Below are 13,296 nucleotides of genomic sequence, written 5' to 3'. Positions count from 1 at the left end.
TACACCCCTAAGTGAAAATGTCCAAATTGGGACCATAGTGTCAATATTTTGTGGGGCCACCATTATTTTCCAGCACTGCCTTAACTCTCTTGGGCATGGACTTCACCTGAGCTTCACAGGTTGCCACTGGAGTCCTCTTCCACTCCTCCATGACGACAACACGGAGCTGGTGGATGTTAGAGACCTTGCGCTCCTCCACCTACTGTTTGAGGATGCCCCATAGATGCTCAATAGGGTTTAGGTCTGGAGACATGCTTGGCCAGTCCATCACCTTTACCCTCAGCTTCTTTAGCAAGGCAGTGGTCATCTTGAAGGTGTTTGGGGTTGTTTTCATGTTGGAATACTGCCCTGTGGCCCAGTCTCCGAAGGGAGGGGATCATGCTCTGCTTCAGTATGTCACAGTACATGTTGGCATTAGGGATGAGCTTTGAGTTCGAGTACTCGAACATAGGCTGTTCGCCAGTTCGCCGAACAGCGAACAATTTGGGGTGTTCGCGGCAAATTCGAAAGCCACGGAACACCCTTTAATAGTCTATGGGAGAAATCAAAAGTGCTAATTTTAAAGGCTTATATGCATGGTATTGTCATAAAAAGTGTTTTGGGACCTGAGTCCTGCCCTAGGGGACATGTATCAATGCAAAAAGAAGTTTTAAAAACGGCCGTTTTTTCGGGAGCAGTGATTTTAATAATGCTTAAAGTGAAACAATAAAAGTGTTATATTCCTTTAAATTTCATACCTGGGGGTATCTATAGTATGCCTGTAAAGGGGCGCATGTTTAGCGTGTTTAGAACAGTCTGACAGCAAAATGACATTTCAAAGGAAAAAAAGTAATTTAAAACTACTCACGGCTGTTAATGAATTATGGGTCCGACAATACACATAAAAGTTCATAGATAAAAACTGCATAGGATTTCTACACAGGGGAACCCTGAACCAAAATTAAAAAAAAAAAATTGAGTGGGGGTCCCCCTAAATTCCATACCAGGCCCTTCAGGTCTGGTATGGATATTAAGGGGAACCCCGCGCCAAAATTTTAATAAAAAATGGCGTGGGGGTCCCCCTCAAAATCCATACCAGAAGGGTCTGGTTTGGATTTTAAGGGGAACCCGCGCCAAAATTAGAAAAAAAAGGGCTTGGGGTCCCCCAAAAATGCATACCAGACCCTTATCCGAGCACGCAATGTGGCAGGCTGCAAGAAAAGAGGGTGGGACGAGAAAGTGCCCCCCCTCCTGAACTGTACCAGGCCACATGCCCTCAACAATGGGAGGGTGCTTTGAGGTAGCCCCCCAAAGCACCTTGTCCCCATGTTGATGAGGACAAGGGCCTCATCCCCACAACCCTTGGCCGGTGGTTGTGGAGGTCTGCGGGCGGGGGGCTTATCGGAATCTGGAAGCCCCCATTAACAAGGGGACCCCCAGATCTTGCCCCCCGTGTGAAATGGTAATGGGGTACAAAAGTACCCCTACCATTTCACAAAAAAAGTGTAAAAATGTTAAAAATGACAAGAGACAGTTTTTGACAATTCCTTTATTTAAAGTCTTTTTCTTTCCATCTTCTTCAGATCTTCTTCCTTCCTTCTTCCTTCGGTTTCTTCCTCCATCTTCTTCTTCCTCTGCTTCTTCCTCCAATCCTCTGCTTCTTGCTCCGGTGTTCTCGTCCGGCATCTTCCTCTGCGTCGTCTTCTTCCCCTCTTCATTCTTGGGCCGCTCTGCATCCATGGGAGGCTCCCGCTGTGTGACGCTTCTCTTCTTCTGACACTTCTTATATAACGGAGGGCGGGGCCACCCATTGACCCCACCCCCTCTGACGCACGGGGACTTGACGGGGACTTCCCTATGGCTTTCTCTGTGATGTCAGAGGGGGCAGGGTCACCCCGTTACGTAATGGACGTAACCCCCACAGACCCCCACAACCACCGGCCAAGAGTTGTGGGGATGAGGCCCTTGTCCTCATCAACATGGGGACAAGGTGCTTTGGGGGGCTACCTCAAAGCACCCTCCCAATGTTGGAGGCATGTGGCCTGATATAGTTCAGGAGGGGGGCTCTCTCGTCCTCTCCTCTTTTCCTGCGGCCTGCCAGGTTGGGTGCTTAGATAAGGGTCTGGTATGGATTTTTGGGGGGACCCCACGCCATTTCTTTTTACATTTTAGCACAGGGTTCCCCTTAAAATCCATACCAGACCCTTCAGGTCTGGTATGGATTTTGAGGGGGACCCCCACGCCATTTTTTTTTAAATTTTGGCACGGGGTTCACCTTAATATCCATACCAGACCTGAAGGGCCTGGTATGGAATTTAGGGGGACCCCTACGCCATTTTTTTCAGTTAGCTGCAGTGTATTTCATATATATATGTATATATATATATATATATATATATATATATATATATATAGATAGTCAGTCTAGTATATATATATATCCACTGCATACAGTTTAGCTAGATCTCACTGCAGACCATTCCTGCTGTACTGTTTCTAATACACTTTAGGCAGGCAGTTGATTCAGTTAGCTGCTATATATATATTATATATATATATATATATATATATATATATATATATATATATATATATATATATATATATATACACACTGTATACTGTTTAGCTAGATCTCACTGGTGTACTGTTGCTAATATACTGCAGGCAGGCGATACAGTTAGCTGCAGTGTATTTAGTATATATATATACACGCGGCTTTGTGTATATATATATATATATGATAGCTTCATCTCACTGCAGACTGTTCCTGGTGTACTGTTTCTAATATACTTCAGGCAGGCAGTTGATTCAGGTAGCTGCAGTGCATTTAATATATATATACAGGCTTGTATAAATATAGTCTAGCCAAACCTATACCTGACTGTAGGCCATTCCTGGAGTGCGTGTTCAAAGACACTTTCAGGCAGGCAGGCAGGTGATTCAGTGAGCTGCAGTTCATAAAATATATATCTACTGCATTGTAGTCCAGCCAAGCCTATACCTGACTGTAGGCCATTCCTGCAGTACTGTTTTTAGTAAACTTCAGGCGTTGTTTTGCTAATCTAATTGTACAGTATGTCTGGAAGGCCGCCAAGGAGAGGCAGCCGCTAACAGGCCACTAAAAGAGGGCAAGCAGGCTCTGTGTCTACAGCCAACGTTTAATGAATTTCGACAAATTCGTTAATTAGGAAATATCCAAATTAATGAAAACCTGTTTAACTAATTTTCCCGAATAGTCATAAATTTGAATATTCAAAAATTCGTAAATTCGTACATTCGCACATTCGTAAATTCATACATTCGTAAATTCGTACATTTGTACATTCGTAAATTCGCACATTTGTAAATTCGTAAATTCAAAAATTAGAAAATCTGAAATAATAATTAACTAATAATAACTTAACTATTACTAACTATTAAATTATAGGTATTGGAATTTTCTTTCAAATTTGGCTGTTAATGAACGTAACGAATACAAATTTATCCGAAGTTACGAATTATCAGAAATAACGAATGCCGTATCTAAACGAATGGAACGTAATGAATTATTAATAATAAATAACAATAATAATAAAAACGTTTTATTAATATTATTATTTATTATTAATTTGTTCCGTTCCATTTGTTTAATTCGGCATGCGTTATTTTGGTTAATTCGTAACTTCGGATAAATTCGTATTCGTTACGTTGACTAATAGCCAAATTTGAAAGGAAATTCCAATACCTATAATTTAATAGTTAATTCAGATTTTGAAATTTTCGGGTTTTCGGAATTTCACATTTCCGAATGTACGAATTTACGATTGTGTGAATTGCGATCATAACGAATGACCCAGAAAACGTAAAAAAACCCAGAATGAAACTAAAATGAAAAACGAACAAATTTTTTGGCAATCCACATGTCTACACAGTATACCATCAACCTAAAGGGTCAATTAAACTAAGCCTTTTGGTAAAAAGTTTATTTGAGACCATAACAAGATTTCCATCTCATTTATACTACCAGTCCATAAAATAAAGATACTATTGATATACTAGTTCATGGCAAAATGTGGCCAAGTACAAATACACCTTTTCCAACACAAATGGTGCTATTCAGAAAATCCTGTACCTAAGAGTAATGGGAAATAAACACAGACACTGTGGGTCAGCAGAAACTTAAAAAATTAAATCAATAATAAATCTCTAATTTAATCCCAATGAATTCACAAAGCCATGGCTACCATCCCAACCCTCTAAAACATAGAAGCTCAGCATCTAGAGGAGCAATTCTCAACCAGGGTTCTTGGGGTCATAGAGTTCCTCGAGAAGTTACTAGGGGATCCTTGAGCTGTGGCTGATTGACCTTACATTTGATGGTGCTTGCATTGTTCCGGGTCCTATGCCACTTGGCAAATCTTTTAGGTTTTTTTTAGGGTGGAGTTTCAACCATTACTGTTTGGGAGGCTTTCTTTCCTCTGACATCTAAATATAAGAGTAATTCCTCCAACTAACTCCCAATCATAGACGTGTGTCCACGGGGTGTGCCAGGTGTGCTTGGGCACACCCTAATCCTGGAGTTGGCAACCCATCAATTGTAAGCAAGTGACAGGTAAGCCGCGATCCTTAATTGCCGACCCCCAGAACCTGGACAGGATAGGCGGCTGGAGTGGAAATTAAGGGACCGATCTGTATTTTCTTCTGCAGCAGCTGAAAGTAGGCTTCTCCTCCTCTTCCTCTCGCCGATATTCAGCTGCCACGGGAGGAAAATACAGCTTATTGGTACCAATATATGCCACCCCTCTTGTCCCAGTTCCTTTTCTTTCTGCTGCCCAGGTCCCCCTGTGTGCTCACCTGCTCCCCCCCCCCATTGTTTTAGGATGATGAGTGGGGAAAAGGCCGGTTAATATGTCACAAAGGCATATGTGTTGGAGATTTCAGGTGCACACCCTAATACAATAGGCTGCGCACACCTATGCTCCCAATTAATTTTTTTTAGCAAGAATCCCCTGAGACCTGATAATAATATCAAGGGTTCCTCTGGGGTAAGAAGGTTGAGAAAGGCTGACCTAGAAAGGTAGTGTTGGAAGGTAGAGCCATGCCATCTGAATTTTTTCTGAAAGGATAAGGGGATAGACCAGGGGTAGGCAACCTACTGAGCACAGCGTGCCGAAAAATGTTTTCAAAGAAACTGAGCATGCTGATTTTATAACCAAAAAATGTCAATTTCGCACTTCTCGATCACGAAAAGGTAATAGTGACAAATTAACATCCTGCACTCTCACACCTCAGATTAGCCCCAATTTCTGCTCCTCCAGTTCTCAGATCAGCCCCAATTCATGCACCTTCACACCTCAGATCACTGTACCCCCCCGTTAACCCACTGTAACCCCCTGCACATCTGCTCCACCTCTGTAACCCCCTACTCATTTGTCCCACCACTGTAATCCCCTGCACATCTACCCAATCACTGTACCAACCTGCTCATCTGCCCCACTAATGCACCCCTTTTCTCATCTGCCCCAAAACTGTACCTCCCTGCACATCTGCTCCAACGCCGTACCCCCATTCTCTTTTGTCCTACCAATGAATCACCTTCTCATCTGTCCTAACACTGAACCCATATGCTCATCTGCCCCACCATTGTAACCCCCTTTCTCATCTGCTCCACCACTGTACCTCCTGCACATCTGTCTCACCTATGTACCCCCTGATCTTCTGTCCCATCTCTGTTCCTCCTGCTCTTCTGCCCCACCACAGTAACCTCCTGCTTTTCTGTCGACCAATGTACCTCCTTTCTCCTCTGCCCCGCCACTGTACCCCCTACATATCTATCCCACCTCTGTACCTCCCTGCTCTTCTGCCCCAGCAGTGTAACCCCCTGCTCATCTGTCCCACCAATGTACCTCTTTTCACCTCTGCCCTCCCACTGTACCCCCCTGCACATATGCCCCACCTCTGTCTCCTCCTGCTCTTCTGCCCCACCACTGTAATCTCCTGATCATCATCTGTTCCACCAATGCACCTCCTTTCATATCTGCCCCACCACTGTACCCCCTGCTCTTCTGTCCCACTGCTGAACCCCCTTCTCATCTGCCCCAACACTGAACCCCCCTGCTCATCTTTCCTACCACTGAAACCCCCTTATCTGGACCAAAACCGAACCTCCCCTGCTCATCTGCCCCATCACTGTACCCCCCACCCCCTGCTCTTCTGTTCCACTGCTGAACTCCCTTCTCATTTCTCCCACCACTGTACCCCCTGCACATCTTCCCCACCATTGAATCCTCCTGCTCTTCTGTCCCACCGCTGAACCCCCTTCTCATCTCAGTAACTTCTGCACATCTGTGTGTGTGTGTGTGAGTGTGTATGTATGCGTGTATATATATATATATATATATATATATATATATATATATATAATATCTCAACAAAATTCCCAGAAGTTCAACAGTAGTTCCACAAACTGTCACCTTATTGTGGTTTTCTCAATCCCAGTGAAATCCCTTCTTTCTGAGATTGGCAGTGTCATCAAAAGAAAGTCATCTTCTTCCTCCTTTTGGAGACACGGACCGACCCCCCCCCCCAGCAGAACTGCACCCAATCTCTTCCCCATCACAAGAGCTGACGATCACAGCGACAGCAAAGTTCGAGAAACCAAACAATGTTTCCCATCCTGTACAATGTGTGGGGGAGCAGTGCAGGTACGGCGTGGGGAATTCTGAGATTGTAATGCATTAGTGGGGCAGAAGCTGTGTCTCACTGACCCCTCCCTGCGCTGCTCTGCTCTGCTGATGGGGAGGGAGTTCAGTTCCGGGAAAAGAGGCTTCGCGTGCTGCTTGTGGCACCCATGCTGGGGGTTGCCTCAATGCTGTATCCTGGCCTAGGCAGACAAGGCCCAGGCCTAGGGCAGCACTTTGCAGGGGGTCAGCATGGAAAGAGTCCCCCCGCCGGCTTGCGCTACACTGTTAGTGTAGCACCAGCCTTATGGGGCGGACTGGGCTTAGAGGCAAATTACTTTAGCGCCCCATAAAGCGGCCTCACTGCTTCCGGTATGCGGGCAGCTTTTTTTTTTCATTTTGGGTAGAGTAAAGGAGGGTTATAGCCCCTGGCAGTTTATTTTTTACCATCCCTGTCCCATTGCAGAGATTTCCCTTCACTTCCTGCCCCATAGCCAAACAGGAAGTGGGAGGAAATCTATGCAAATTAAGGGAATCCATTGCCCTCCCCCAGGCCCCCAGAACTAGAGTCCCCACTCGGAAATTTCAGGGCTGGTCTTAAACAGCAAGGGGTGCGGCCTTGACAGGAAGGGGTGGGTCATATTTAAAGTAAGGGGTGCTAAATTTAGTCAGGCCTAGGGCAGCACAAAACCTAAATACACTACTGGGTTGCCTACCCCTGGGATAGACTCTGGCCACACATTTGGCTGTGACCCATCATCAATAAACTTGCTTACATGTTCAATTTAAAGAACAAACCGCATAATAATATATGTTCCTGGGGAAAACTCAAGTCCTTGTAGACATTGGGAAAAGCATAAAACATTGATGTCCATGGATGCATAACCTTCCAATATACTTTCGTTTTTTTAAAAACAAAATAAATTATACAATTGACTTTTGCTTCATCAATAGCTAACAGGAATTTCTGATCAGAAATCACAGTAGCTGTCAGCCTCTTGTATCAATCAGTAATTTAAAGACCCTCATGCAGCTCCCCCTATACAGCTGTGTGTCCAATGAATAGTTTGTATATATACATTTTGTAGCGGCTTTTCTTTTACATTTTTATCTTTATAATGTTTTCTAGAGCTGTTTCCGAGACCAAATCTTACAACAATACAAAATCCAGTGACAAAAGGTGACACCATGATCCTGATATGTAACACAAGTCTCAGTCCACTTAGACAGAGCACAGAACTTCAGTTTGCTTTCTACAGAGATGGACAGAATGTTCAGAGATTCAGTTTGTCCAATCAATATGTAGTCCAGTCCACCGAGCTTGAGGATTCTGGGAACTATTCCTGTGAAGTGAGGACCCCAACCAACACTGTAAAGAAGAGGAGTGAGGAGGTATCCATCCAGATAAAGGGTGAGATTGTAGGGACACTGGGATCACAGATCATTTATTATACCAATGATTAAGTAAGCTTTTGAAATGGTCAAAGCAACTCTATGCTGAATTATAGGCAAAGTGTTAAAGGATGAGAGTGCCACAGGTTAATCAAATCCAGTAAAAGCTTTTTCATTTAAGTGCCTGAGAACATGTGAATGTGTAAGGAACAATGCCTCATGGGACATGTAGTCCTGGTCAGGAGATGTTTTGATGTTTTTACAGCTGCTGTTTTTGGCTTCAGACTTTTTTTCCTGCATTCAATAAAACTCCCCAGCATGTTATCCTTTGTGTCCATGCATACATAGGCTGTTATCAGCAGTTTATGGCAGGGAGGGGGTGTTTTCTAGCTGGAAAAACCCCCTAGAACTAGTGGGTTTTGAGAGGAGTTTTTCAGCTGTAAAAACGCTCTAGCTCTGGAAAAAGCTGAGAACAGCTTAAAAACGCAAAAAAAGTGCCTAATTGGCGTTTATCAGCGTTTTTTAGAAATAAGCTCCGTTTTGGGAGTATAGTTTTAATTAAAAAAAAGCTAAAAAATGCTGAAAAATGCTACTACAAAAACGCTGAAAAACTCACTCTACAGCTACAGCTTTCTACAGCTAACGTTACTGACTTTTTACTAGTTTACTAGTTTTGTGCATTATATTTAACCACTTAAGGACCAGGCCTCTTTCTGAGATTTTTTGTTTACAAGTTAAAAACTGTTTTTTTTGCTAGAAAATTACTTAGAACCCCCAAACATTATACATTTTTTTCCTAACACCCTACAGAATAAAATGGCGGTCTTTGCAATACTTTCTGTCACACCGTATTTGCGCAGCGGTCTTACAAGCGCACTTTTTTTTGAAAAAAAAAATTTGGAATTAAAAAATAAGACAACAGTAAAGTTAGCCCAATTTTTTTTATACTGTGAAAGATAATGTTATGCTGAATAAATTGATACCCAACATGTCACGCTTCAAAATTGCACCCGCTCGTGGAATGGCGACAAACTTTTACCCTTAAAAATCTCCATAGGCAATGTTTAAAAAATTCTACAGGTTGCATGTTTTGAGTTACAGAGGAGGTCTAGGGCTAGAATTAGTGCTCTCGCTCTATTGATCGTGGCAATACCTCACAAGTGTGGTTTGAACACTGTTTTCATATGCGGGCGCTACTCATGTATGCGTCCACTTCTGCACGCAAGCTTGTCAGGACGGGGGCCTTTAAAAAAAAAAAAATTCTTATTTATTTTACCTTTTATTTTTTATTTTTACACTGTTCTTTTTTTAAAAAAAATGTGTCACTTTTATTCCTATTACAAGAAATGTAAACATCCCCTGTAAAAGAAAAAAAGCATGACAGGACCTCTTAAATATGATATCTGGGGTCAAAAAAACCTCACATCTCATATTTACACTAAAATGCAATTTAAAAAAATGGCCCTTTTAGAGCTATGGGCGGAAGTGACGTTTTGACGTCGCTTCCGCCCTGCAATGATACGGAGATGGGCGGGGCGAGAAGTGATCTCGCATCTCGAATCCGCTGCAGAGACCACTTTTATCTTGAAGCAGACCACCCGCTGAAGAAAAGGATACTGGGGTTATGGCAGCTAACTGTTGCCATAACAACGATCTTCCTCTTCAAAGTAAGGACATATAAGGACGATGGGCAGTCCGAAAGTGGTTAAAATTATTATATACATGCAAAAATGTCTCAGCCTTTAGTACTACTTTATTGTAAAAGATTTATATCCCCCTTCACCCTTCATCTATCTTTATGTTTGACTGCCAGTTAAAATATCCTGTATATCCTACTTCTAGATACAGTATCTCACAAAAGTGAGTACACCCCTCACATTTTTGTAAATATTTTATTATATCTTTTCATGTGACAACACTGAAGAAATGACACTTTGCTACAATGTAAAGTAGTGAGTGTACAGCTTGTATAACAGTGTAAATTTGCTGCCCCCCAAAATAACTCAACACACAGCCATTAATGTCTAAACCTCTGGCAACAAAAGTGAGTACACCCCTAAGTGAAAATGTCCAAATTGGGACCATAGTGTCAATATTTTGTGGGGCCACCATTATTTTCCAGCACTGCCTTAACTCTCTTGGGCATGGACTTCACCTGAGCTTCACAGGTTGCCACTGGAGTCCTCTTCCACTCCTCCATGATGACAACACGGAGCTGGTGGATGTTAGAGACCTTGCGCTCCTCCACCTACTGTTTGAGGATGCCCCATAGATGCTCAATAGGGTTTAGGTCTGGAGACATGCTTGGCCAGTCCATCACCTTTACCCTCAGCTTCTTTAGCAAGGCAGTGGTCATCTTGAAGGTGTTTGGGGTTGTTTTCATGTTGGAATACTGCCCTGTGGCCCAGTCTCCGAAGGGAGGGGATCATGCTCTGCTTCAGTATGTCACAGTACATGTTGGCATTAGGGATGAGCTTTGAGTTCGAGTACTCAAACATAGGCTGTTCGCCAGTTCGCCGAACAGCGAACAATTTGGGGTGTTCGCGGCAAATTCGAAAGCCACGGAACACCCTTTAATAGTCTATGGGAGAAATCAAAAGTGCTAATTTTAAAGGCTTATATGCATGGTATTGTCATAAAAAGTGTTTTGGGACCTGAGTCCTGCCCTAGGGGACATGTATCAATGCAAAAAGAAGTTTTAAAAACGGCCGTTTTTTCGGGAGCAGTGATTTTAATAATGCTTAAAGTGAAACAATAAAAGTGTTATATTCCTTTAAATTTCATACCTGGGGGTATCTATAGTATGCCTGTAAAGGGGCGCATGTTTAGCGTGTTTAGAACAGTCTGACAGCAAAATGACATTTCAAAGGAAAAAAAGTAATTTAAAACTACTCATGGCTGTTAATGAATTATCGGTCCGACAATACACCTAAAAGTTCATAGATAAAAACTGCATAGGATTTCTACACAGGGGAACCCCGAACCAAAATTAAAAAAAAAAAATTGAGTGGGGGTCCCCCTAAATTCCATACCAGGCCCTTCAGGTCTGGTATGGATATTAAGGGGAACCCCGCGCCAAAATTTTAATAAAAAATGGCCTGGGGGTCTCCCTCAAAATCCATACCAGAAGGGTCTGGTTTGGATTTTAAGGGGAACCCGCGCCAAAATTAGAAAAAAAAGGGCTGGGGTCCCCCCAAAAATGCATACCAGACCCTTATTCGAGCACGCAACGTGGCAGGCTGCAAGAAAAGAGGGTGGGACGAGAAAGTGCCCCCCCTCCTGAACCGTACCAGGCCACATGCCCTCAACAATGGGAGGGTGCTTTGAGGTAGCCCCCCAAAGCACCTTGTCCCCATGTTGATGAGGACAAGGGCCTCATCCCCACAACCCTTTGCCGGTGGTTGTGGAGGTCTGCGGGCGGGGGGCTTATCGGAATCTGGAAGCCCCCATTAACAAGGGGACCCCCAGATCTTGCCCCCCGTGTGAAATGGTAATGGGGTACAAAAGTACCCCTACCATTTCACAAAAAAAGTGTAAAAATGTTAAAAATGACAAGAAACAGTTTTTGACAATTCCTTTATTTAAAGTCTTTTTCTTTCCATCTTCTTCAGATCTTCTTCCTTCCTTCTTCCTTCGGTTTCTTCCTCCATCTTCTTCTTCCTCTGCTTCTTCCTCCAATCCTCTGCTTCTTGCTCCGGTGTTCTCGTCCGGCATCTTCCTCTGCGTCGTCTTCTTCCCCTCTTCATTCTTGGGCCGCTCCGCATCCATGGGAGGCTCCCGCTGTGTGACGCTTCTCTTCTTCTGACACTTCTTATATAACGGAGGGCGGGGCCACCCATTGACCCCACCCCCTCTGACGCACGGGGACTTGACGGGGACTTCCCTATGGCTTTCTCTGTGACGTCAGAGGGGGCGGGGTCACCCCGTTACGTAATGGACGTAACCCCCACAGACCCCCACAACCACCGGCCAAGAGTTGTGGGGATGAGGCCCTTGTCCTCATCAACATGGGGACAAGGTGCTTTGGGGGGCTATCTCAAAGCACCCTCCCAATGTTGGAGGCATGTGGCCTGATATAGTTCAGGAGGGGGGCTCTCTCGTCCTCTCCTCTTTTCCTGCGGCCTGCCAGGTTGAGTGCTTAGATAAGGGTCTGGTATGGATTTTTGGGGGGACCCCACGCCATTTCTTTTTACATTTTGGCGCAGGGTTCCCCTTAAAATCCATACCAGACCCTTCAGGTCTGGTATGGATTTTGAGGGGGACCCCCACGCCATTTTTTTTTAAATTTTGGCACGGGGTTCACCTTAATATCCATACCAGACCTGAAGGGCCTGGTATGGAATTTAGGGGGACCCCTACGCCATTTTTTTCAGTTAGCTGCAGTGTATTTCATATATATATGTATATATATATATATATATATATATATATATATATATATATATAGTCAGTCTAGTATATATATATATATCCACTGCATACAGTTTAGCTAGATCTCACTGCAGACCATTCCTGCTGTACTGTTTCTAATACACTTTAGGCAGGCAGTTGATTCAGTTAGCTGCTATATATATATATATTATATATATATATATATATATATATATATATACACACTGTATACTGTTTAGCTAGATCTCACTGGTGTACTGTTGCTAATATACTGCAGGCAGGCGATACATATATATATATACACGCGGCTTTGTGTATATATATATATATATATATATATATATATATATATATTATATATATATATATATATATATATATATATATATATATATGATAGCTTCATCTCACTGCAGACTGTTCCTGGTGTACTGTTTCTAATATACTTCAGGCAGGCAGTTGATTCAGGTAGCTGCAGTGCATTTAATATATATATACAGGCTTGTATAAATATAGTCTAGCCAAACCTATACCTGACTGTAGGCCATTCCTGGAGTGCGTGTTCAAAGACACTTTCAGGCAGGCAGGCAGGTGACTCAGTGAGCTGCAGTTCATAAAATATATATCTACTGCATTGTAGTCCAGCCAAGCCTATACCTGACTGTAGGCCATTCCTGCAGTACTGTTTTTAGTAAACTTCAGGCGTTGTTTTGCTAATCTAATTGTACAGTATGTCTGGAAGGCCGCCAAGGAGAGGCAGCCGCTAACAGGCCACTAAAAGAGGGCAAGCAGGCTCTGTGTCTACAGCCAACAGTGCTGGTCGTGGACACAGTGCATCCTCAGCACGTGGCCGTGGGGCACGCTTATCCAT

General features: G+C 43.3%; 1 protein-coding gene across 1 annotated transcript in view; it reads left to right on the top strand.

Moving 5' to 3' along the window:
* LOC141116633 (uncharacterized) overlaps positions 1 to 13,296 on the top strand; it is a 130,142-nt gene that overhangs the window by 51,980 nt on the left and 64,866 nt on the right. Inside the window, exon 9 of the mRNA XM_073609024.1 lies at positions 7,771 to 8,052. Coding sequence (XP_073465125.1) covers positions 7,771 to 8,052 — 282 coding nt within the window. The remainder of the gene's footprint in view (positions 1 to 7,770; positions 8,053 to 13,296) is intronic.

This window comes from Aquarana catesbeiana, linkage group LG13 (genome assembly GCF_042186555.1).
Source record: "Aquarana catesbeiana isolate 2022-GZ linkage group LG13, ASM4218655v1, whole genome shotgun sequence".
In the NCBI taxonomy this organism is placed as follows: Eukaryota; Metazoa; Chordata; class Amphibia; order Anura; family Ranidae; genus Aquarana; species Aquarana catesbeiana.
This window is presented reverse-complemented; position numbering and strand designations above follow the sequence as displayed.